General features: G+C 44.3%; 1 protein-coding gene across 2 annotated transcripts in view; it reads left to right on the top strand.

The window, feature by feature from the left end:
- Positions 1-5541: 5541 nt before the first annotated feature.
- Positions 5542-23957, top strand: part of GRHL1 (grainyhead like transcription factor 1) — a 47365-nt gene continuing 28949 nt past the window's right edge. Inside the window, exons 1-8 of one of the 2 annotated variants that reach the window (XM_050753909.1) lie at positions 5542-5723; positions 8768-8954; positions 12697-12767; positions 14952-15342; positions 16377-16453; positions 17819-17975; positions 18168-18279; positions 19536-19630. In XM_050753909.1, the coding sequence (XP_050609866.1) occupies positions 5704-5723; positions 8768-8954; positions 12697-12767; positions 14952-15342; positions 16377-16453; positions 17819-17975; positions 18168-18279; positions 19536-19630 (1110 nt within the window). In that variant the 5' untranslated portion in view covers positions 5542-5703. The remainder of the gene's footprint in view (positions 5724-8767; positions 8955-12696; positions 12768-14951; positions 15343-16376; positions 16454-17818; positions 17976-18167; positions 18280-19535; positions 19631-23957) is intronic. The other variant, XM_050753910.1, reaches the window with a different exon arrangement.

The following is a 23957-nucleotide window of genomic DNA, read 5'->3' as shown; positions in this document are numbered from 1 at the left end:
GTTCCCTCCGAATCGTGCAGAACCGAGTCAAGTAAAGGCAGAGCCACTTGTGATAAGTGGCTTCATGAAGGACAGCGGGGAGGTGCTCGGGGAGTCCTCCTACCGGGATGGGAAGGGTTCCTAGAAGAGCTGGCATTTGAAGTTGGTCACTAAAGATGTAACTTGGGTAGCAAGGGAGAGAAGAAAAGCACAAGTAATGCCAGGGGCCTGAGATTCAGGACGTGCTCAGAGAACTCTGTGACAGGGGCACAGTGACTCTACTGAGATCACCCTGCTGGTCAATAGAAGAACCTGAACTAGAACCCAGGTCTTGTAACTCTAAATCTACTATCCACCTCCCGACACCATTCAATGCACCCATGAGCCTGTTAGTACTGTACCATATGGTCTCCAATGGGAGTGGGGGTCCCAAATTAGTTCTCTACTCTGAAACTCATGACTTGGGAAGGTACCTTCAAAGATCCTCTTTCTTTGAAAAAACACTAGCTTGGAGCTTAAAAAGTTTATTGCCAAACAAATAAAAAGATGGAAAAGCGTCACTCATAACTTTAAAAAAAAGCAAATCAAAACAATGAGATCCCATTTTTCAACTAATAGGCTAGCCAAGCAAACTTCGATGGTTCCCATGGTTGTCTAGGGTGTGGCATGGTAGGCAGTCTGATACTCTGTGGTAGGAGTCTAAATGAGAGCAGCCTTTTGGAAAACAACTGGCAAGAACCAGTAAAATGGCAGCTGTAGGCCAGGCGCGGTGGCAGTGGCTCATGCCTGTAATCCCAGCACTTTGGGAGGCTGAGATGGGTGGATCACCTGAGGTCAGGAGTGCAAGACCAGCCTGGCTAACATAGCAAAACTCCATCTCTACTAATAATACAAAAATTAGCTGGGTGTGGTGGCAGGTGCCTGTAATCCCAGCTATTCTGGAGACTGAGGCCTGAGAATCACTTGAACCCAGGGCATGGAGGTTGCAGTAAGCCAAGATCGCACCACCGCATTCTAGCCTGGGCAACAAGAGACAAACTCCATCTCAAAAAACAAACAAACAAAAAACCAAATGGCAGCCGTGCATTCCCTTTTCTCAGTAACTCCGATTCTAGGAATTTATCCTATGGCAATACCTGATCAAGTGGGCAAAAATGTAGTTAGAGGAATGTGTTATTGTGAATGTTTGTAATTAACAAAAGCTAGGGGAAAAAATCCTAATTGTTCACCAATACATTCTAGTTATTATATGGCCATTCAAAGAAACACTAGACAGCCATTTTTTAAAAGTGTACTGGATTTCTATGTGCTGATCTGGAAAATGTTAAACCATAGAAAGGAAAAACAAGCAAGCTGTGGAAGATTGTGCAGTCCGAATCCCATTTGTCTAAGAAAATAAAGCATGTGAGTGCTTGTGCAGACAGAAGATATCTGGAAAGATAAACACAAATTGTTCATAGTGGTTATCTCGAGGACGAGGAGCGAGGGATGGGGGAGGCCAGGGACTGTATTCTGTATCTTTCTGCAGGGCTTCAATTTCTTCCTTTCTCCCTTTCTTTGTCCCTTTCCTAATCCCTTTCTATCTTTTTTTCTTTTTGAGATGGGGTCTTATTCTGTCGCCTAGGCTGGAGTGCAATGGCACGATCTTGGCTCACTGCAACCTCTGCCTCCTGGGTTCAAGTGATTCTCCTGCCTCAGCCTCTCGAGTAGCTGGGAATACAGGTCCCCACCACCATGCCCAGCTAAGTTTTGTATTTTTGTTAGAGATAGGGTTTCACCATGTTGGCCAGGCTGGTCTCAAACCCCTGACCTCAGGTGATCCACCTGCATCAGCCTCCCAAAGCTCTGGGATTACAGGCATGAGCCACCACACCCGGCCTTTTTTTTTTTTCCCTTAAAAAACTATATGCACATATTGCTTTTATAATTTAAACAAATAGTAAAGAAATTAAAAATGAAGAGGATAGGCCAGGTGTGATGGCTCACACCTATAATCCCAGCACTTTGGGAGGCTGAGGTGGGAGGATCGTTTGAGCCCAGGAGTTCGAGACCAGCCAGGGCAATATGGTGAGACCCTGTCTCTACAAAACACACACAAACACACACACACACACTAGCCGGGTGTGGTGTGCACGTGTAGCCCCAGCTACTCAGGAGGCTGAGGTGGGAGAATCACTTGAGCCTGGGAATTCAAGGCTGCAGCGAGCTGTGATGGTGCCACTGTACTCCAGCCTAGGCAACAGAGCAAGACCCTGTCTCAGATAAAATAAAATGAAATAAACAGGGTTAATGGCAACAGGTCATAGATAGAGACTTGCATTTCTGTTTTAGAGAGCTATTAGAGACAAACTAAACAATCCCATATTCAAATTGACAAAATAGACCCAATGTTTTTAATTACTACAGCTATGGTTTAATAACCTCAGGCCTTTCCTGTTCTTGTTTTTGGCTTTATGATTTGAAATTTCTTCATTCATCCCCTATTTATTTTGTGCCTACCATGTATTAGGCTCAAGGGCTTTCATCTTCTGCAACGGGAGGGTCATTTAAAAGAGCCCCAGCTACACTACAGAAGGGAGGAGACTGAGGGCAGAATGCATGCCTGCAGAGGACTGGATCCATTCAGTAGACGTTTGCTGGTTATTTTCTATGTATATACCAGGCATCAGGAACATAAAATGAAGGTGGTGCAATCCCTGCCCTCTCTGGAAAAGCTCACACTTGGTGGAGACAGACACAAACAGGAAAGACAAACATGGTGATGGGTAATGCAGAAGGCGCTGTGGATCCCACAGGACACTTTGCCCAGCCTAGAGAGTTGGGAAGGCCACCTGGAGGAAATGAGCCAGTCTGAAAGTTGAGTGGAGTGGGCTAAGCATGGAGGAGAGGAGCAGGGAATGGGGGGACAGTGCTTGGGAGTGAGCAGTAAGGGAAGTGTTGGACCGCCAAGGGGAGGCTGAGCTGAGGAGTGTGGACTTTATGGTGAGTATAACTGAGTGACAAGAAATCTGTGTTTTATAAAGGTCACTCCAGTGGCAGTGTGGAGCCGGATCAGAGGAAAAAGAGGAAAGGCAGGTGCAAGGACACTGTTCCCAAGTCAGTTACTTTGGCACCACCCTGATGATTCGTACACTATTTGGGACCACCTATGCTGTTATTGAGTAGTATTTTTCTTAAATTAGCTTGCTTAGAAAATATAATGATTTGGCGGGCGCGGTGGCTCATGCTTGTAATCCCAGCACTTTGAGAGGCCAAGGCGGGCAGATCGCCTGAGGTCAGGCGTTCAAGACCTGCGAGAGAGAGAGAGAGAGAGAGAGAGAGAGAGAGAGAGAGAGAGAGAGAGAGAGAGAGAGAGAGAAGAAGAAGAAGAAGAAGAAGAAGAAGAAGAAGAAGAAGAAGAAGAAGAAGAAGAAGAAGAAGAAGAAGAAAGAGAAGGAGAAAGGAAGAAGGAAGGAGGAGAAGGAGAAGAAGGAGGAGAAGAAGAAAGGAGGAGGAGGAGGAGGAGAAGAAGAAGAAGATAATTGATTTAAACAGGAAACTAGTGATAAGAGCAAACAACAGGCTGCATGGATCCAGTGCTGGGACCAGGGTCAGAGGACAGAAACTGCGAAGGGTGGCCTCAAATGAGGCTGCCCATTCGGGTTCCTGAAGGCCTAGGACCAGGGCACAGAGGAGGGGGCTGCTGGCTGCAGGAGGGCCCTATGACCTCATGCTGCTCCTCACTTCACCTCCTTCCCTTGGCTTCCATGCTTCCATTGCTTCTGACCTCGGTGTCCCTGGCTTCTGTCTCCTCCACTGGCTCTTCTTCCCAGCCTTTCTGTGTCTGAGGCTCCTGGATCCAGCATGGGTCCCATCCTCTTTCCTCCCTGCCTTCTCATGGCTTTAAATGGCCTCTAGATGTGGGCGGCGCCCAGACGTGAGCTTCAGCCCAGACTTCCCCCCTGCACTCCAGCCTCGTACTCAGGAGCCCACCTGATACATGGATTTGGATCTCCCATACATCTTGAGCTTAGCACGTCCAAAATGGACTCTTGTTCTTCCCCAAATCTTCTATGCCCTAGGTCTTCCGTATCCCAGGGGATGGCAAATCATTCCTCCAGTTGCCCAGCTGGAAACCCTGTAATCATCCTCGATTCCCTCCTCCTCTCACACCCCATATCCAATTTTCAGACAATCCTGTTGGTCCCACCTTCAAAGCATATCCAGAATTCGGCCACTTCCCACCACCTCACTCTATCATGGCAGTGGCCTCCTACCTGGTCCCCACCACGCAGCAGCAAAGAACTATTTTAAAATGTGAGATCCTGTCACTTCCCCGCTCCAAGCCCCTCCAATGCGTCCCCACCTCGCCCAGAGAAAAGCCACAGTCCTTACGGAAGCCGGCAAGGCCCTGCTCAATCCGCTCCCCTGCGACCACTATCTCTGAGCGCAGCTCCCGGCTCCCTGTGTCCCTCCAGCCACCTGGGTCCCTTCACGGGTCACTGAACACACCAGGGTCCCTGCCTCAGGCACAGTCCCACCTTCGTGGCCCCTCATCTCCTTCAAGCCTGGCTCCTCCCCGCCTCCCCAGGGCCTGCCTGCTTTACCTTTCAACCAGCCACACCATTTACTTATTTTTGCATTGCCCGTTACCCCAACTAGGAAGGCGAGGAGTTGTGTCTGTTCTATTGACTGCCCTGTCTCCGGCGTCTGGGGCCGCGCCTGCCCTAGTGTCAGGTCCGACGCTGGGCATGTGGGGACTCGGTGGGCAGACCCTGGGAAAGACGGCAGCTCGGGAAGGACAAGTGGGGGCTGTCGCAGTGGAGTGGTACCCGGGGCCGGCCCGGGGCGCGCGACTGTACGGGCAGCGTGGGGCGGCCGCGCGGGGAAGTGGCGCCCGGGAGGCTGCGGGGCGGAGACATCGCGGAGCCCCAGGGCCTGCCGCCGAGGGGACCGCGGGAGCCGCGAGGGCAAGAAATGCTAAAAGCGCGCGGCCGCGGTGGGCCAGGAGAAGGGACATTCCGGAGACGGCTCTCGGGGGAAGCCACGGGACCCGGGTGTGACAGCCTGCGAGAACCGAGAGGTGAGACGCGCGACCGGGGAGCGCGGAGACCGGCAGAGGCGCCTCGGCCGGGCGAGCGCAGTGGCAGCGCGGGGCGCTGGGGCTGGAACAGCGGGCAACGTGGGCACGGGGTGCGGAGGCCTGAGTGAGCGAAGAAGGAGGCGGCTCCACGGCCCAGGCTCGTCGCGGAGGGGATGGCCGGGGACGCCGGGGGCGGCGGCCCGGCGCGAGCGGGAGCGCTCTAGGTGCGCGCGGAGGTCGGCGGGTGCGCGCCACAGCCGCCGCGCTCCCTCTCCAGTCAGGGCAGGCGCGTAAGACCGCGAGCCGGGGGCGCAGTCCCGGGCGCAACCTCGCGGAACGCGCGGCCCTTGCCCCCAGCCCGCGCCGCTCGACCCCGTCAGCCCCGCCCCAGCGCCCCCTCTCTGACCAATCAGAAGGCGCGGCCGGCCTCCCAGCCCCGAGGCCCCACCCCCAGCCGGCGCATCGCCAGCCAATGAGCGGCCGAGCCCGGCGCCCAGTGCGCGCAGCCCGCGCGGAGCCGGCTCAGAGCGAGAAAAGCGAACCCAACCCGTCGGGGCCGCCGCTCCGGACCCGCAGCCACCGCCGCCTCCTCCCCCCGGATCGGGTGTACTGTCCCAACCCGAAAGTCCAGTTCTGCGGCCCGGCAGCGGCGAGCGGGCGCGATGACACAGGAGTACGACAAGTGAGTGAGGCGCGGGAGTCCGGCCGCCGCGGGGGGGCCGCGCTGAGGGGCCGCACCTGCAGCGAGCGAGCCGGGCGCAGACCCGAGGCCTCGCGGGCGGGCGGGCGCCAGGCACGGGCCGGGGGCCGGGGGCCGCTGTCCACTCCACGCCGCCACGGCCTCTGCCCCTTAGCCCTGCCCGGCTCTTTGTTCGGTCGGAGCGTCGGGAGGAGAGACCCCGTCCTCGGGGAAACTCGACACCGGAGGGGCCGCCCTCCTCGCCTCCTCCCCGGCCAGGTGGGGCCCACTCGGGCGCGCACCTTGGGCTCGGGGTCCCCGGCGCGGTCAGGTGCGGCGCGAGGTCGGGGCGCCGCCAACGCCCCCGGGCCTCCCCGCCCCAGTCTCCTGCCCGGTCGGCCTCGGGAGCCCGGTGGGGAGCTCGCCGCGTCGGGACAGGTGGACTTCTCCAGGTAATCTGTGGTCTCAGGCTCGTCACTCGGCGACCTGCTGGAACTTCCAAAACAGAAATGTAGGGGAAGGTTGAAGTGCCCCGATGTCCAGGCGTTTACTTTTCACTGGCTGGCGGTATGAGTGGGAAAACGGCTGTAGGAGTTATTTTGCCACTTGCATCATTGATGGTAATTACAGATTACCGTGTTTTTAGTGCTCGAGAGAATCAGGAGGATGCAACTTTGAAATCCGGGTGTTAAACGAGAAAGTACTGTACAAGCTAATATGCCTTTTAGGGTTTGTGATTTAAAAGCATATTTTGACAAATATAAGGTGGTAATGTAATAAAGCATGGGGGATTAACTGGGCGAGGGATATTTCTGTATTTGCAGCTTTTCTGAAAATATAAAGTTGTTCTAAAATTTTTAAAAACTTACTAAAGGAAAAAAAAAGGGAAATCGCACCAAGTCAGTCAGTATATTTCAGATCAGTAAGTTTAAGGCAGATAGGTCTGCCAGTTTCTTCGTTGTGAAGGATCGGTTTTTGTCAGTGTGTTCTTTTTCTGGATGAGATAGATATTTTGTATGCAGTATCTTAAATGGATTACTCTTGTGTTGTAGAATATGCGGTTAAATGATTGCCTGAAACATATTTCAGAAGTCTGAGAGATCGCTGACGCAAGGTTTAAGGCTCACCTGAAAGTAATGATGAGCCTTCAGCGACTGAAGCCTCCTTCCTGACTGTCATGAGGAAGTAGACAAAGGCAACTGGTTTTGTGTTTATTTCTTGACGTATAGTTTAGATAAGGCAAAATTTCCAAAGCTAACATTTTGGCCTTAGGCAGGCTTTGGAAATATGAAACAGCTTCAGGGCGATTCCAAACATAAAGCCATTTCTCTATTTTCTGTTGCTTGTACAAATTTGGGATGTGGGTGGGAGAAGGAGGAAGTTGAAAACTAGCATTAAGGGAATTGAACAGCCAAGTGCTGTCATAGTCTTCTGGAGGTAGCTATTACGCTATTAATTATAGCTTAGCAATACACCAGTAAATCAGTCCATGGCACCACCCGTTCAGTAGCTGTTGTACTCTGGTACTGATGGCTCAGGGAATGCCACTTTGTATATTTCTTTATTTTCTTAAAAGTTGAGATTTGCGTAAGCAATCTTCCTTTTTAGACAAATGATCTGCTCGCTTTGAATAGCCTTTTAGGTTTGTTTTGTGTTAAAATAGTATACCACCTCAAGACTTCCTTACCAAATGTAAGATTTATGCCATGAGTGAGTAAAAACATTGGCTTTCAAATAACACTTCATTTTAACTGAGGACACTTTGTTGGATTTTTCCCCCTTTTTTGAAGGTGTTCTCCTTTTTCTGAATCTATCTGTTTTTAAAGGCCTTGGGTGATTCCCAAACCCTAACCTTTGTTGATTACTTGAAAAGATAATCAGTCTTTCTACATTCACATTTAAAATAGGTAGGTCACCTTTAGGCCATTTACATATTTCATTTGTGTGTTGCAATGAGAGCCGGTCCTTCAATTTGCTTGTTAGAATAGTAATAATTCAGAGAAGTTCCAAACATTTAAAATTTATTTTTCTCCTTGAAAATAAACTGCTTTGTTTTGCTAGAGTCAGTGTTCCATTTTTTCTCTTTATTGACTTATTAAATAGTACCAACTGAACAGTTGTTGAGACTGTTTACATTTCAGGTTTTTGGAATTAGTAATGTTTGCTTTAATCTTTTAAATTAAATCTTCTATAAGGTTTCACTAAGATCGCCATTGATTTTTTTGGATTTTTCCCACCAAACTACAGTGTTAAAATGAAACAGTTCTCGTGCAGTGTGTAAAACTAGTAAAGACTTTTTAAAAGCCAGATTTTCCCACCTATTTTTTTTTTAAATCTTTTTGTTCAGTGGCTTCATTTATTGTTGGAGATTCTTAAGTGTTTATCTCTAAGATAAACAGTTAACTCCCATGCCAGAAAATTATGCCTCTTTATTGATTTACAGTCCCCTTTGGCCACATTCCATGCTCAATCTGCTGGTAATCAGTAGAATATTCTGGCTTTCCCATATACCCCCGAGGATTGCGTGAAGTATCCCTTTTTCTTTCTGCTGCTTCTCCCCTCCCCACTGTGTTCAGGTAGGAATTTTTAAGGCATGGCAGCCACAGTAGAAAGAGGAATAACGTAGCAGTGTGATGAACGGCACACGCTCTTCTCAAGAGGGGACCGTCCTGATTGTTGTTGGAAGAGAACAGATATTCTCTTTTCCTTATTGTGTCCTCCTGTTTGTTTATGGAAAGTATTTGAATAGCGTGGCATTTTCTCAGGGATGGTTTTGTTTTGCTTTTTTGCCAAATTGTGTATCCTGGGTTCCATGTGTAAGTGAATTGCCAGTTCTCTGGCTGCCTAGACACTTTATGTCTTACTGTGGGACCCACTGGTCTGCACTTAGGTGGTTTGTCTTCTGGTCTTGTCTTAATTTAACTTCCTAGGGTCGTTGCTGAAACAATAGGCTGTTTTATAGGAATGTCAAGGAATTGGTAGCTTATGATGCCTTGCAGTAGAAAAGTATGTGTTTTTTTGTTTTTGTTTTTTTAATTTCTCTGAAGCAAACGGCCAGTGTTGGTTCTTCAGAATGAAGCACTTTATCCACAGCGGCGGTCCTACACTAGTGAGGATGAGGCCTGGAAATCCTTCCTGGAAAACCCTCTCACTGCAGCCACCAAAGCGATGATGAGCATCAATGGAGACGAAGACAGCGCTGCTGCGCTGGGCCTGCTCTATGACTACTACAAGGTGGGTTTGCCTGCCTTTAAAACCCTTAACAGCAGTCTCCAATGCACTTGATTCAGCAGCATATAAAACAGTCATTTGCTGGTAGAATGCCATGCAAGTTGCTTCTGTAGTGACTATAAATAGTTTAATGAGTACTTTGACTTACTGTGGTTCAAAGCTAAAAATCTGTGATTGTAGAATCAAAGGGTTGTTTTTGAAACATGCAAAGCAGTCAGCTGCTGTGGCTGTATCCAGAAGGTGAAACCACCATAAAAGAGGATGCTAGATGTGCCTTCTTGGGTTTGAGCATCTCACTGAAGGTGGTTCTTAGTGCCATGGAAAGTGGGCAGGGCTCATTTACCTTTCACCTTTATTCCTGTGTAGTCAAGATGATTTCCTTTCCCGAAATGATACTACAGAGCCTTTGAAACCATATTATCTAGTCTAGGACTGTCTAGTTCCAAGATCAGGATATGTTTTGTTGCCTGTTTCTAGAGATTTGGAGTAGTCTTAATTCAATATAATCTATACTCTGCATGGAATTTTACATGGTTTTCATTATCTGGAAATGACACTACTGATCTGTGTCATCATCATCATTGCCCTGATAACACTAGCTGTCACTGTTACGCTAGACATGTTACCAGCCTGTGTGCGACTTCACACTCAGAGGTCATAGCTAGGATGTGTGTATCTGGGGCCCTAGTCTGGTTCATGGCCGAGGCCACTGTCTTTCTAATGCAGGGTGCATACCGCTTTTCTTCTGGATTCACCTCTCCATTCTTCCTTCTGACCAGGAACACACATTTGGGGGTGGCTACGTCTTTAGGGTGCTACTTAAAACAGCAGACTACGTTGAAGCACAGCTTTGCCATGGGGCCTTTGTCTCATTGTCACTCTGTGTGACTAACTTGTGTAATCATTGTGTTGTCATCAGTACCTGTATGAAAACAGGATCTGTTTGGGATTACCAGAAGTTTCTGAATGACAAGCGTCTTCTCGTGAATATAGTGTATATTTTTTACAGTTTATTTTTGCTATATTTTTGTTTTAAAAACTTTCAAACCTACATAAAACTTAAGAGGATAATTAATTCTCGAATACCTTTACCCAGAATTGCCAGTTGCTGGCCATTGGCTACATTCTGGCACTGTATTCTTTCCTTAATATAAGAAATACAGAGGTGAAAGAAGCCTAGGAGATAGTTTTATTATTAAAATTAGGGTGATTAGCCTGAGCAACATGACGAGACCCTGTCTCTACTCAAAAATAAATAAATACATACATACAGAAATTCGCTGGTTAATACACGCATGCCTGTAGTCTCAGCTACTTAGGAGACTGAGGTGGGAGGATCACTTAAGCCTGGGAGTTGGAGGCTACAGTGAGCTGAGATCATGCCATACCCCTACACTCCAGACTGGGTGACAGAGACAGACCCTATCTCAAAAAAAAAAAAAAAAAAAAATTAGGGTGATTATTTCCTAGTATGGGGCCATGTGTCTAACTAAGTTGGAGCTAGGGATTGAGATAAGCTCTTTTTTCTTTGAATATGAACAGAAACTTGTGTAATAACTAATGATGCTAGAAGAAACCCTTACCAGGGAAACATAGCCATGAAGAGTTCCTTTGAAGTGGAAATTATTATATATCTGTTCTTATAGCTTGTTTTATTGACTTACAATAAATTACGTTTCTGAAACATTTATTATGAAGTTACACATTTTTAACTGAAACTTTTGAGAATGGGAGAAACTTGTTGGTACAAGTTTCGTGCCAGAAAGACCAGTGTAATAACACAAGGTATACTACTCCTGTGTCTCATAAGCAAATAAATCCTCACATCTGTCTGTGAAGGGTGACAATTTTAGTGGTCTTATTTGTCAGACTTCTTGTGATAGGTGTAAATTTATTTTCTCTTCTTCTTCTTCTTCTTTTTAATTTTTCATTTAGTAGTAGTATTATTTTTAGCAGCAGAGTCTCACTCTTACCCAGGCTGGAGTGTAATGGTGCAGTCATAGCTTGCTGCAACCTCAACCTCCTGAGGTTGAGTGATTCTCCTGCCTCAGCTTCTTGAGTAACTAGGACTACAGGTCATGCCTGGCTAATTTTAAAATTTTTTGTAGAGACGGAGTCTCACTATTTTGCCCAGGCTGGTCTCAAATTCCTGGCCTCAGGTAATCTTCCTGCCTTAGCCTCCCAAAGTGTTAGGATTACAGACGTAAGCCACTGTGCCTGGCCTATTTTCTTTTTTAAATAAACTAAATTGTTTGTTTCAGGTCTTTGGTTGTAAGCATCAGTCATTATTACATAATAATTTTGATAAAGCTTGAAAAGCATATTGTTAATACATGAAGCAGTGGTTTTTTTGTTTGTTTGTTTGTTTTTGGTTTTTTTGTTTTTTATGTGGAGTCTCGCTCTGTCGCCCAGGCTGAAGTACAGTGGCACAATCTCAACTCACTGCAACCTCCGCCTCCTGGGTTCAAGCGATTCTCTTGCCTCAACCTCCTGCCTACAGGAGGCTGTAGCTGGGACTACAGGCATGCACCACCATGCCCAGCTAATTTTTTGTATTTTTAATAGAGACGGGGTTTCACCGTGTTGGCCAGGATGGTCTTGATCTCTTGACCTCGTGATCCGCCCGCCTCGGCCTCCCAAAGTGCTGGGATTACATGTGTGAGCCACCGCGCCCGGCCAGCAGTATTTTGTCTTTAATGGTGAAAACAAGAATGCAGGAATAGAATTTTCATGCTGAAAGCCATTTTTAAGCACCTTAGCCATTTTGGAGCGTGCAGTGGTGTAAAATCTCAGTTGAGTTATTTCTACAGGACACTAACGTTTGCCTGCTTTTCACTTCCCTTGCAAAGAAAAGAACCAAAAAAGGAACAGAACACTGAGTTAGACTTGTCCTTTGGGTGATGGATGTATGAATCCCAGCATATCTGAAGACAGTGATCATATGAAGCCCTCATTTGGATCTTAGAAGAAATGAACGGTTAACATGGCTGTTCCTTCTGCTTTTGCATTTGATCTGAATGGAGAGTAGTAGGAAAGAGCACTGAGAAAGTTGGAAGAGCTCTGTTGTGTTTTCAGTAGCTTCTTCTCTAATGTTGTGTAGATAAACCAGTAAAACCAGGGCAGAAGTATTTCTTTTTTCCTTTTTGTTTTTGAGTCAGGAAGGGTCTTGCTCTGTCGCCCAGGCCAGAGTGCAGTGGCACAATCTCTGCTCTCTGTAACCTCTGCCTCCGGGCTGAAGCGATCTCCTCACCACAGTCTCTCTTGTGTAGCTGAGACTGTAGGCACATGCCACCACGCCCGGCTAATTTTTAATTTTTTTTTTTGTAGAAATGAGTTTCACTATATTACCCAGGCTGGTCTCAAACTCCTGGGCTCAAACAGTCCTCCCACCTTGGCCTCCCGAAGTGGCTGGGATTACAGATATGAGCCACCAGCTTCGGCCAGTGGAGGTATTTCTTTTAAGAGATGAGACCCAAACTCCATGACAGAATAAATGTATCATGCCCTGAGTTTATTTGGCAACTCAATAACAGTTACTTTTTACATATCAACCAGTGACTAGATTTTAAGCTCATTGAGGGCAGATACTGTCTTTTTCTTCGTGTGTCCCCATAGCCTGGTGTTTGTTAGGCAACCAGTAGGTAAATGAATGATTGAATTGACTGAAAAATAAAAGGCTGTATCTTTGGGTAAACTGCACTTCACTGAATAAGAGCCAAATTATTTTCATGTGTGCTAATATCAGGTTCCAAGAGAGAGAAGGTCATCAACAGCAAAGCCAGAGGTGGAGCACCCCGAACCAGATCACAGCAAAAGGTAACGTTCAGTGCATAACAGCGTAAAGAGTGCAGGGGGAAATGCCATGTTTCTGTAACAGCAAAATGGGAGTTTGTTTAAATGAACAACAACTAGTGGAAGAGATAGGTAAGCTGGACTCTTACTATCTAAATTCAGATTTCATCACTGATTTGCCTCTGTTGCTCTGAAAAGTTCCTTTTTTCTTTGGGCACAGTAGTTGCCTTTTCTAGGATGAAAGCACTAACTTTCTCCTCCTCCAAAGGGATAGTTTTAGTAATAACAAGTATTTGCTTATTTGTTTTTGAGGTTTTCTTTAGGAGATGTGGCAGTGGTCCATTAAAAAAATTAAGTATCAATTGACTCTTGAACAGCTGCCTAAGTAAAATTGAATAAAGCAAGTTAAATTGTATTCAAATTCCTGTTGAAATTATTTGTGAAATATTTTAGATTAAAACTTTCAGAAAATTTAATTAATGTTTGTCTTTGTAGCCATGAAAAACTTTAAAAAGACACCTTTTAAATTGCCTGTGTTTTATTATCAGTCAAGGAATAAAACATATTTAAAGGAAGAATGATCATCACCCAGTATCCCATTATCCTGATGATTGCTTTATTCTTTGTTTTGGTGTGCATGCAAATTTTATGTAGCGGTGGTTTTGTTCACAGATAGGATTTGGTGGTATACTTTCTTCTACTTAGTTTGTTTCATAAACATTTTCTCTGTGTTTTAATCTTCATAATTATCCTTTGGAAGAGGACTTGTGGCTTTTTTGCTTTTCATTATGGGCATTTTCAAACATAATAAAAATAGAGAAATAGTATAAGCCCACATGTATCCATTACCAGCTTCAACAGTTATCAACACAATTCTTCGTTTGATGTATTCTTCCCGCTTCTTCAACTTTGAGATTAATTCATGTTTTTATTTTATTTATTTTTGCTGGAACATTCTGAAGCAAACTCTAAATATCCTTATAATTGCCGCTAAACCTAGTTTTCACTATTTTGAAGCCTTAAGGAGCAACTTTCTAGATTTTTTTCCATTTTAGGATAAATTCCTGGGAGTGAATTTATGGTTCAGGGTTCAAACAGTTTTGTTGATCTTGAAATGTACAGAATTCCCCATTTGCCTGTTTCTTAAAGCTTCAGCCTGTAAGATTTCTGGGGGCTTTGAAAATTCATTCATTTTACCCACTGGAAATCATCTTGTATTGCTCAAATTATTTATCAAACCAAAATTTAATTTTATAAAAAGCAGATGTGTCTACTGATATAATGTAACAATAGGTTTTCTTGGGTGAAAGAGAAAGCCAGGCCGGGTGCGGTGGCTCACGCCTATAATCCCAGCACTTTGGGAGGCTGAGGCAGGTGGATCACCTTAGGTCAGGAGTTCGAGACCAGCCTGGCAAACATGGTGAAACCTAGTCTCTACTAAAAATACAAAAATGAGCCGAATGTGGTGGTACGTGCCTGTAATCCCAGCTACTTGCGAGGCTGAGGCAGAAGAACCGCTTGAACCCGGGAGGTGGAGGTTGTAGTGAGCCAAAATCATGCCATTGCACACCAGCCTGGGCCACAAGGGCAAGACTCTGTCTCAAAAAGAAAGAAAAAAAAATAAGGAGAAAGCCAAATATCATAGGTGGTTGGAAAAGTGGTGACCAAGTAATAATGGCTCATACTTCTTGAAGACTGTATGTCAGGCCTTATTATACGCATTTTAGTGTATCATCTCATCTCAACCTGATGAGAATGCACGCCATTATTGTCCCCATTTTACAGATGAGGATTCAGTTACTAAAAGATGAAGTAACTTGCTCAGGTGACACAGAACTTGAACCCAGGCAATTTGACCCTGGCGTCTATGCTGTAACCCCAGTTGATCAGATCACATAGCTTCAGATTTCTAGTAAAACATAGTAATTTTTTTTTAGGATTATGGAAAGTAAAGCTTGTTAGAGGAGAGCTTTGAATACTTAGTATTTCAAATGAAATTTTACTTAATATGTTGGATTTTATTTGACCGATAACCAGAAAGCCTTTTCCCCTTTATCTAGTAATGGGTAGTTTTGATGTTTTCTGTTTATTCCCTGTCAAGTGTATTGTTATTGCACAGGACCCAACAGCTCAGTGCCATTAGGAAAATAAAAATTGTCAAAGAACTACATCAACATCGAGTTTGAAAGCAGTTTTCTTTTCTTAAAGAAACAGCATACCAATTGTGACAGAGCAGCCCCTCATTTCTGCTGGAGAAAACAGAGTGCAAGTACTGAAAAATGTGCCGTTTAACATTGTCCTTCCCCATGGCAACCAGCTGGGCATTGATAAGAGAGGCCATCTGACAGCTCCAGATACAACAGTCACTGTCTCCATAGCAACGATGCCTACCCACTCCATCAAGACAGAAACCCAGCCGCATGGCTTTGCTGTGGGAATCCCCCCAGCGGTGTATCATCCTGAGCCCACTGAGCGGGTGGTGGTTTTCGATCGGAATCTCAGTACTGACCAGTTCAGCTCTGGTGCTCAAGCCCCAAATGCTCAAAGGCGAACTCCAGACTCGACCTTCTCAGAGACCTTCAAGGAAGGCGTTCAGGAGGTACAGGAAACAAACATCTTCCTAAGACGCCTGTGTGTTTGTATAAGTATTGGGTTCCACCTTTTCCTTGTTATGTAAGCGTGAAACTCGGCCTGAAATGAATGGATTAGGAATAAAGGATTTTTTTTTTTTTTTTAAGAGAAAAGGCCGATGGGTATAATTTGGAAGCTAAACCTATAAAACCAGAAGTTGTTATCAAGGGTGCATGGCTAATCTTACCAGCAGCTGAGTTAACAATTATGATTTCAGCTAAGTGATTTGCTGGAGAAAGAGAAAGAGAACCCCATACATAATCTTCTGTTGACCACAGGTAGATTCTCATAGTCTGTTTTCAGCACTTCTCCCAGTGCCAAACAAGCTCCCTGGAACTGGTCTTAATATAAAATGAGTTATTCTGTCTTTGCTTGATGTTTCTTGGTTGGTAATATAGTCAGGGAGAGCACAAATGCATTGTGTGAAGTTTACAGATTAATTCCAAATAGTTCTGGGGGTTCTATGGTGATGAATACCTCACTCAGCTAAAAGTTAGGGACTGAAGGTGTTAGAAACCATACTTAATGACTCGGTGAGGTAAAGAGCATCCATCTCTGCATGTGGAGTTGGGGCAGAATGTTAGCCTTTCCCAAGAAAATGCACCACGTCTCTTCAGCTGTGGTGTGAACTTGATGCTGTGTCTTAACTTGATATAATGATAGGGTGACTCTTTAAAGTCATGACATTTTGGTTGCAGATCCTAGTGTTTGAACAGAGTTGGGATGTGTGTGAAAGACAGAAAAGGGGGTCGTGAGTCAGAAGCACTTAGTGGGGATACCTACACGGCTTGTTGTCATTTACTTGAGTGGCATATAAAAGTGGATATTTTCTCTGTTTTAATTTTTTTAATATTTGTAGCTTCAAAATTTTTATTCAAAAATAAATATGGAAAGGATAGTGGGTTGCTGTAAGCCACATATTTTTATGCGGTACCAGAGCTTGGTCTTTAGTAACCATGATAACCAGTTAAATAGTTGTGGCTTATCACATTGATATTTCAGGTTTTCTTCCCCTCGGATCTCAGTCTGCGGATGCCTGGCATGAATTCAGAGGACTATGTTTTTGACAGTGTTTCTGGGTAATAGATGTCTTTTAATTTGATTTTTAATTTGCAGCTTTTATAACTTACTCCTTTCACATTAACTTGATAAATCAAAGGTGGCTTTAGCAGGCTTTCCCCTTATCTTACTACTTTTACTGTGGTATAGTCTTGGGTAGAGGACATCTGCTTCAGTGCTTTTAATTTTGAACTCTTTAAACTATGTTTCAAGTTTCCTTAATTCTTGGTGTTGGTGCTTTTTCTTTCTTTTGGTTTCTTTATGTGATGGTAGTAGAATGGAATCTAATAGGAGAGATGACGGGATTAAATTAGGTCTCTGAGGTCCTTTCTGTTGCCAAAAATATATAATTAGATGAGAATTTAGGAAGAATATCAAGTGATAAAAAAGTGATAAAAGCTTGTTTTTTTTTTTTATCAGCCTCACTAACGATAAAATAAATGAAGTCAACTTTTTTCTGAGCTGACAACTTTCTGTTGACCTCACAAAATCGTATCTCTGGCAATATGAATATTTTCCAAGTTAATTAGGAACTCATATTTTGTTTTATGTGTTTTTTACATGTGTTATATTTTATGGTTTTAAAAGTGTCTAAGATTTTATGGGAATTGAGACTTCCCTTAGAGATCTGCCTCAAGATGCAGGAGTCACAAACGGAAATGCCTTTAGGGTTTGGGATAGGGGTCAGCTAACTTTTTCTGTAAAGAGTCAGAGAGTAAATATTTCAGGCTTTGTGGGCCATACAACCTCTGTATGTTTTCGCAACTACCCTGGTCTGCTGCTGTGCAAAAGCAGCCATAGGTAATATGTAAACAAATGATGTGGCTATGTGCTAATAAAACTTTATTTACAAAAATAGGTGTAATCTGCTGAGCCGTGGCCTGGGAAGGTTCTTAAATAACTTTAGGGGCACATATAAGTGGTAGTGTTAGGTAATAGGTAATGTCGAGAATTGGGGAGTGCCTGCTATTAAAGACATTTAAATTACAAGTAGAAACAACAAAACAGTGCTATATAGGCCAAAAGGAATGTAGTCAAAGGAACACCAGCCACCTGTCTGAAACCTCTGCTGGAGAAATACCAGATTGGCAGCATGTCTTGTGAGAAGTTCCTTCCAAAGTCCTTTCCACCTATTAGTATCTTTAATATCTCGAGCCCTCGAACTCAGGATGTCCGATTGCTAACATCCATCACATCATAGAATTTTTAATCGGCAACAATTTGTACTTCCACATCTGAGAGACTTGAGAATTTTCAGCTGCTGAGTACTTTTGTTTCAGATTTTCTTTATCATGAAAAAGATAGCAAACGTTATTTGTAATATGATGTATAGCAAACTTCCACGAGAGTAGATTTAGAGACCTGTGACTTTTTTTGTCCTTTAGGAACAACTTTGAATATACCCTAGAAGCTTCAAAATCACTTCGACAGAAGCCGGGAGATAGTACCATGACATACCTGAACAAAGGCCAGTTCTATCCTATCACCTTAAAGGAGGTGAGCAGCAATGAAGGAATCCATCATCCCATCAGCAAAGTTCGAGTAAGTTCTGATCTTAGTCCTGTTCTCTAGGAAAGCTAGTCAGAGTCTAACATTTCCAGGTCTGAAGCAGCTCTGAATGACCGCCTGAAATTGCAGCTTTAAGCCTTCACTGTAAAATATAATATTAAATGCGTTTTCCAAGACATACTCACCCTTCAGTATCTTTATGTTGTAATGCATTCTCTTTCACAGAGTGTGATCATGGTGGTTTTTGCTGAAGACAAAAGCAGAGAAGATCAGTTAAGGCATTGGAAGTACTGGCACTCCCGGCAGCACACTGCTAAACAAAGATGCATTGACATAGGTAAGCAGCTCAAGAGCCCGCTCTTATTCCCAGAGGTACAGCCATCCAGTTTCTAAATCCAGTTATTTTTGGCAGTGATCAGCTTCCTGCCGAAAGCATTTGAATTTTTATGCCAGCTACTGATCTGTTCCAAACACTGTCCTCGGCCTCCTGGAACCAGTGCACTCACCATTCCTCCCATGCAGTAATGGGACATGTGCCCACGTGGTGGCTTTCCACAGGACACTAGGGCCAGAAGCCATGTAGCTGGCTAACCTGAGAATGTCCCCACTTTTCAGTCTGCAATTGCTTTAAGGGGTAATATCTTCTTTAATAGATTCTGATTATTATTTGGACATGATGGAGATAGAGGAAAAAAACAAGTAAAAGAAAATAAGTAAAAAAAGATACTGCTGCTGTGCGGTTGCCTAACAGTCTTCCCTAGATATGCTAAACTGTGTAACTAACCTCTCTGTGAGCTGTAGTGGCAAACCTGTGCAAGTTCGTATTTACTGAAGTAGCGTTACACAGACCTCTATCCTTGCCATGTATGTTATTTTCATGTAAAACCATTGTCTGTATCACAGATGGCTGTTAATATTAGTGTTACTTTTTTCCTTTACCTTTTGTAATGCTCTTGTTGCCTTTTCAGGAGAATGAGAACTCAGTTCTAATCTTGGTTCTACAGAGTAGTTTTGTGACCTTGGGACTGTTATTTAAACTTTTTAGACCTAAATTTCCTAATTGTGACATAATGAGATTGAATTAAATATGTCTAAGCTTGCCTCTATTACAAAAACTCTGTGATGCTTTTTCTTCATATTTTCAACTTCTTCTAACCAAACAAAATGTTAAGTTGTCCATAGGTGATAATGTTAAAAAATAGATCTTGGCCAGGCGCGGTGGCTCAAGCCTGTAATCCCAGCACTTTGGGAGGCCGAGACGGGTGGATCACGAGGTCAAGAGATCGAGACCATCCTGGCAAACACGGTGAAACCCCGTCTCTACTAAAAAATACCAAAACAACTAGCTGGGCGAGGTGGCGGGCGCCTGTAGTCCCAGCTACTCGGGAGGCTGAGGCAGGAGAATGGCCTAAACCCGGTAGACGGAGCTTGCAGTGAGCCGAGCTCTGGCCACTGCACTCCAGCCTGGGCAACAGAGCAAGACTCCGTCTCAAAAAAAAAAAAAAAAAAATAGATCTTATTTTGAACTGCTGGGATCCCATGTTGAAACTGAAACTCATGAGTTTTCATTTTCTCTTCCCCTGCTTCCTATAGCTGACTATAAAGAAAGCTTCAACACTATCAGTAACATCGAGGAGATTGCATATAACGCCATTTCCTTCACGTGGGACATCAACGATGAAGCAAAGGTGGGTGGTGAGGTCTGGGCGCCTTATGTCCAGCCATTTGAGAATGGGAGGAGTTTAATGATTTGACAACTGATTTTTTTTTTTCCCACAGTTTTATGTGTTTTCATTCTCAGGTGTTATGAAACTATCCTCTCCCCTTTCTATTCTCCCCTCCTCCAAAACAGATCATTTTTGTTGCCATCCTTTGCGTGGAGTCCACTGTGTGAAACATTGCGATTAAGTTGCAGTCTGCCACTCCTGCCTGTTCAGCCTTGAGTCTGACTCCCCATTCACTTTGCCTCATTTCCTCATTTGCACAGTGGAGGTGCTTTCTGTCTCCTCCCTCTATTCAAGGAAGTGTAAGGAGTAATGAAACAATGCCCATCAAACTGTTGGAGTGTCTTTGAGAAAGGCTCTTAAATATAAGTGATTATTAGTAGTACTCTGTTTCATATCATCACCTTGTAAATATGATTCTGTGTTAAGATTCTTCTGTCTTGTGCTTTTCCCATTGAAGAATTGCCTCCAATTCAGATGGAGTAACTCTAATTGGCTAGAGTTACTCCATCTGGGTGACTCTAATGAGACTTTTTGTGCCCTTTAAGAAAAATTCATCGTATTCTTAAGTCCCTTCTGCCTTTCCTCTGCCTTCTTCCCTGTGAGTGTGATCCTTCTCTTCACTCAATTATTAGAGTTCCTGTATTTCTTTCTTTGGATTACTTTAAAAACTGGGAACTCAAGAAACTGAATAGAGGCCAGAAGTGGTGGTTCACACCTGTAATCCCAGCACTTTGGGAGGCTGCGGCGGGTAGATCACTTGAGGCCAAGAATTTGGTGAAACTGGCCAACATGGTGAAACCCTGTCTCTACTAAAACTACAAAAAGTTGCCAGGCATGGTGGCATACGCCTCTAATCCCAGCTACTCTGGAGATTGAGGCAGGAGAATCTTGACCCGGGAGGCGGGGGTTACAGTGAGCTGAGATCACGCCACTGCTCTCCAGCCTAGGCAACAGAGTGAGACCCTGTCCCAAAAAAAAAGAAAAAGAGAAAAAAAAAAAAAAAAAAAAAAACTCAATAGAAACATAGGTCATTTTTCAGACAGTTGTTAACAGAAGGCTGATCTTTAGTTTTCGTTACAATATTAGGTATAGCATTCTCTCAGAGACCTGGTAGAAAGAAGTTATGTTCATCTTCTTGTCCTTTTTAACTCTGTTTTTTACTTTTTATGTATTCAATGAGAATTTTAGTAACTTTAAGAATATGATACTGTATTAGGCGCTGACTATTAGGGTTTCATTTTATCCTGCCCAAGAATGCTTTCGAAAATCACGTGACTGGGTCTTGAGAGTCACGTTAAGCTTGTATTATAATTGCTTTTCTTTCTTATCATTGTCATCATGTCCAAGACAGACACGTGCCTTTCAGACTGCAGACTCTAGACAGTTGGGCCCACCAGGCAGTAAGGAAGCTTAGGTAATTGTAGCTTTAGATGGGTTTTCCTGCCAACCACCTCAGTCACATACAATTGTCAGGTGGCTGCATAGTCCAGAGTTTGTTGCTTGGCTAAGCAATAAATAGATAAACTTTCCATTTTATATAATTGTTGTTACGGTTGTTTTGAAATTAAATATCATAATAGGACTTAGTCCACTGGCTACTAAGAACAGCCTATAAAAAGTGTTGGCCTTGTGCCCCAGGATGCTTTTATTCTTAAAGCAAACTGGAGTGTTACTTGCTATTTGCCATTGGGGCCTCACTGAGAAATTGTGGAGGAGGTGATAAAGAGCCCGTAAGTCCTGAGTTCCCTTTTCCAACTTATCCATGACCTTGGGTTAGTCCCTCAGTTCACTACTTCAGTCCTTTCCCCTTGATCCCCCAGGAGAGTCACAAGGTTAGAGTGGCCAACTCTTCTTTATTGGGTGTTGTCAGGAGTAATAAGCGCTTGTCAGAGGCGTGGAGATCTTGGCCGAAAAGCCCAGTGCATGGGCAGGGTGCTTTGTTTGTTTGATGTGTCACTCTTTGGGGTGGGAGTAATGAAAGCCAAGATGACGGGTAGGGATAATGGCTTGTTTTATTCTGAAGGCCTGCAGCGTATTTGTATTAGAAATATTGTTGGAGGAGTGGCTTAAGTAGCCTTAATAGCATTGCTAATTGATGTAGGTAAACTCAGTTTCATTTCCCCTTTCAGACCCCCAGCACTGACGTGATTTGAAGCCTTTGCCTGCCGCCAGAAGGGTATTGTGCCATTTCTTAATGAGGCTACCGGCTTTTGAAGCTAATATCAGGCAGCAACTTCAAGCGCGTGTTCTAATTAAGTATCGAGGTCTTTTGCTTTCCCTGGCCAACTTGGTGTTTTCTGTTTTTGTTCTTAAAGTAATTAATGCCTCAGGGCAGCAAGAGTGAACAAGTATACATGCAGAATCCTGTATAGTTGGGTTATTTTTGTTGTTGTTTTTACTATTTTCTGAAAATATCTACTTTCTTGTTCTCATTTAGGATACATTTGTTGATTTTTTTAATTTTAAGATTTATACTTGGCACATAATAATTGTACGTATTTATGTGGTATTTGTTAATGTGACTTCCAGTTCTTTCTTCCTCACAAACATAAGGGTTTATTGGAGCTATGTGGCATTTCCTCCCCTCCCCTTTTAGTGATTTCTAATGTACTGTTTTGGCCATGCCAGGATGAGTAAAACTGAAAATCTGGCCCAGTGTCAACATCTGAATCTTACCTGTAGCTTCCGCTTCTCCATTTGGAAATGATGATAGTTTGAGGATGTTTTGGGTTGAATCGTGAATGCTTTGGTTTACATTCCACTTTGGGAAAAAACTGACGAAGCTAGGACCCATCTACACTGGCCCTGTGTGTACTCTGTTCATCACCATAAACACGTGTCTACCATTGTCATGGAAACTTTTGGAAGTTTTGGAACTTGTGAAAATTTGTTCCTTTTTGAAGTGGTGGAAGAGAAGGAAGTTGCTTTTTGAGAAGCAGAAATGTCTCAGAAACAGGCCCTTAGTGGGATCTGTCTGTCGCGTAGGTGTATCTCATTCCTTCCATGGTCCTCCCTCAAAATTAGATTTGTTTGGGCAGTTAAGAGTCAGAGGTCTCTGGACAGGTTAAAGGCCATCAGGCATTCACATTTCATTGTGAAATAATCAGTTTTTTTCCTGATGCACAGCTGAGATTAGCTGCTCGAGGTAATTTTTGCAGGGAGAAAAAGCAATTGCCTTTGAAGCATTAAAAGATGGAGCTCTGGTAAGATGCTGAAGTTTGGGATTTGTAGGACAAGGTGAGGGCACTGGTCTCCTGCAGAAGAGAGGCCTATGAGCTGAGGGCAGGGGTGCATACAGCGAGGTGGGAGAAAGATATATACAAACTCAGCTGGATCAACATTTTCTCTGGAGCCAGCCGTGCACCTTTGCAGGAATTCAGAACTGAGCCCAGCACTTATCCCAGAGCCTGCCATGGACAAGGCGTGGGCTGGATCTAGGCTCCTGCCACTAGTTCCACCAGCCAGGTAGATAGTGGCATAAGTTTGTGGGGACAGCTCGAGATCTTATATATGACATCATGTTTTCTTAGGAAAAATGTTTACGCCACTTTAAAAATGAACTTTGGGAATGCGGTTTATAAATTGGGCTGTTTGTTCTGCAACAATTTCAGTATTTTCTAAACCAAGCGAGTTTAGAATAGGCTGAACTGGCCGGGCGCGGTGGCTCAAGCCTGTAATCCCAGCATTTTGGGAGGCCGAGACGGGCGGATCACGAGGTCAGGAGATCGAGACCATCCTGGCTAACACGGTGAAACCCCGTCTCTACTAAAATACAAAAAAAATTAGCTGGGCGAGGTGGCGGGCGCCTGTACTCCCAGCTACTCGGGAGGCTGAGGCAGGAGAATGGCGTGAACCCGGGAGGCGGGGCTTGCAGTGAGCTGAGATCCGGCCACTGCACTCCAGCCTGGGCAACAGAGCCAGACTCCGTCTCAAAAAAAAAAAAAAAAAAAAAAAAGAATAGGCTGAACTGAATGGGCTGTGCATCTTGGCCTAGAGTGTAATTTCTTGCCTGAGTTGTAAATCTTAAGAGTCTACAACAGCATTGAGATTTGCTGAATGATAAGAAGCAAGGGCCTCTCAAAGCCTGAAGATCTAAAATAAACAGAGGAAAAAGAAGTTAGGGAAAGAGCATTAACTTCTTTGAGTGCCTGTTATATGCTAGGTGCTGTGCTAAGCTGCCTCACCTGTGTTCATAGTTAGTGGGGCATGGCTGCCTGCCCAGCACCCATAAAAAGCACTCAGTACTCCATGCAATTATGTGCTTGGTGCTTGGTCATCCAAATGAGGT

This window comes from Macaca thibetana, chromosome 13, assembly GCF_024542745.1.
Source record: "Macaca thibetana thibetana isolate TM-01 chromosome 13, ASM2454274v1, whole genome shotgun sequence".
Lineage (NCBI taxonomy): Eukaryota > Metazoa > Chordata > Mammalia > Primates > Cercopithecidae > Macaca > Macaca thibetana.
This window is presented reverse-complemented; position numbering and strand designations above follow the sequence as displayed.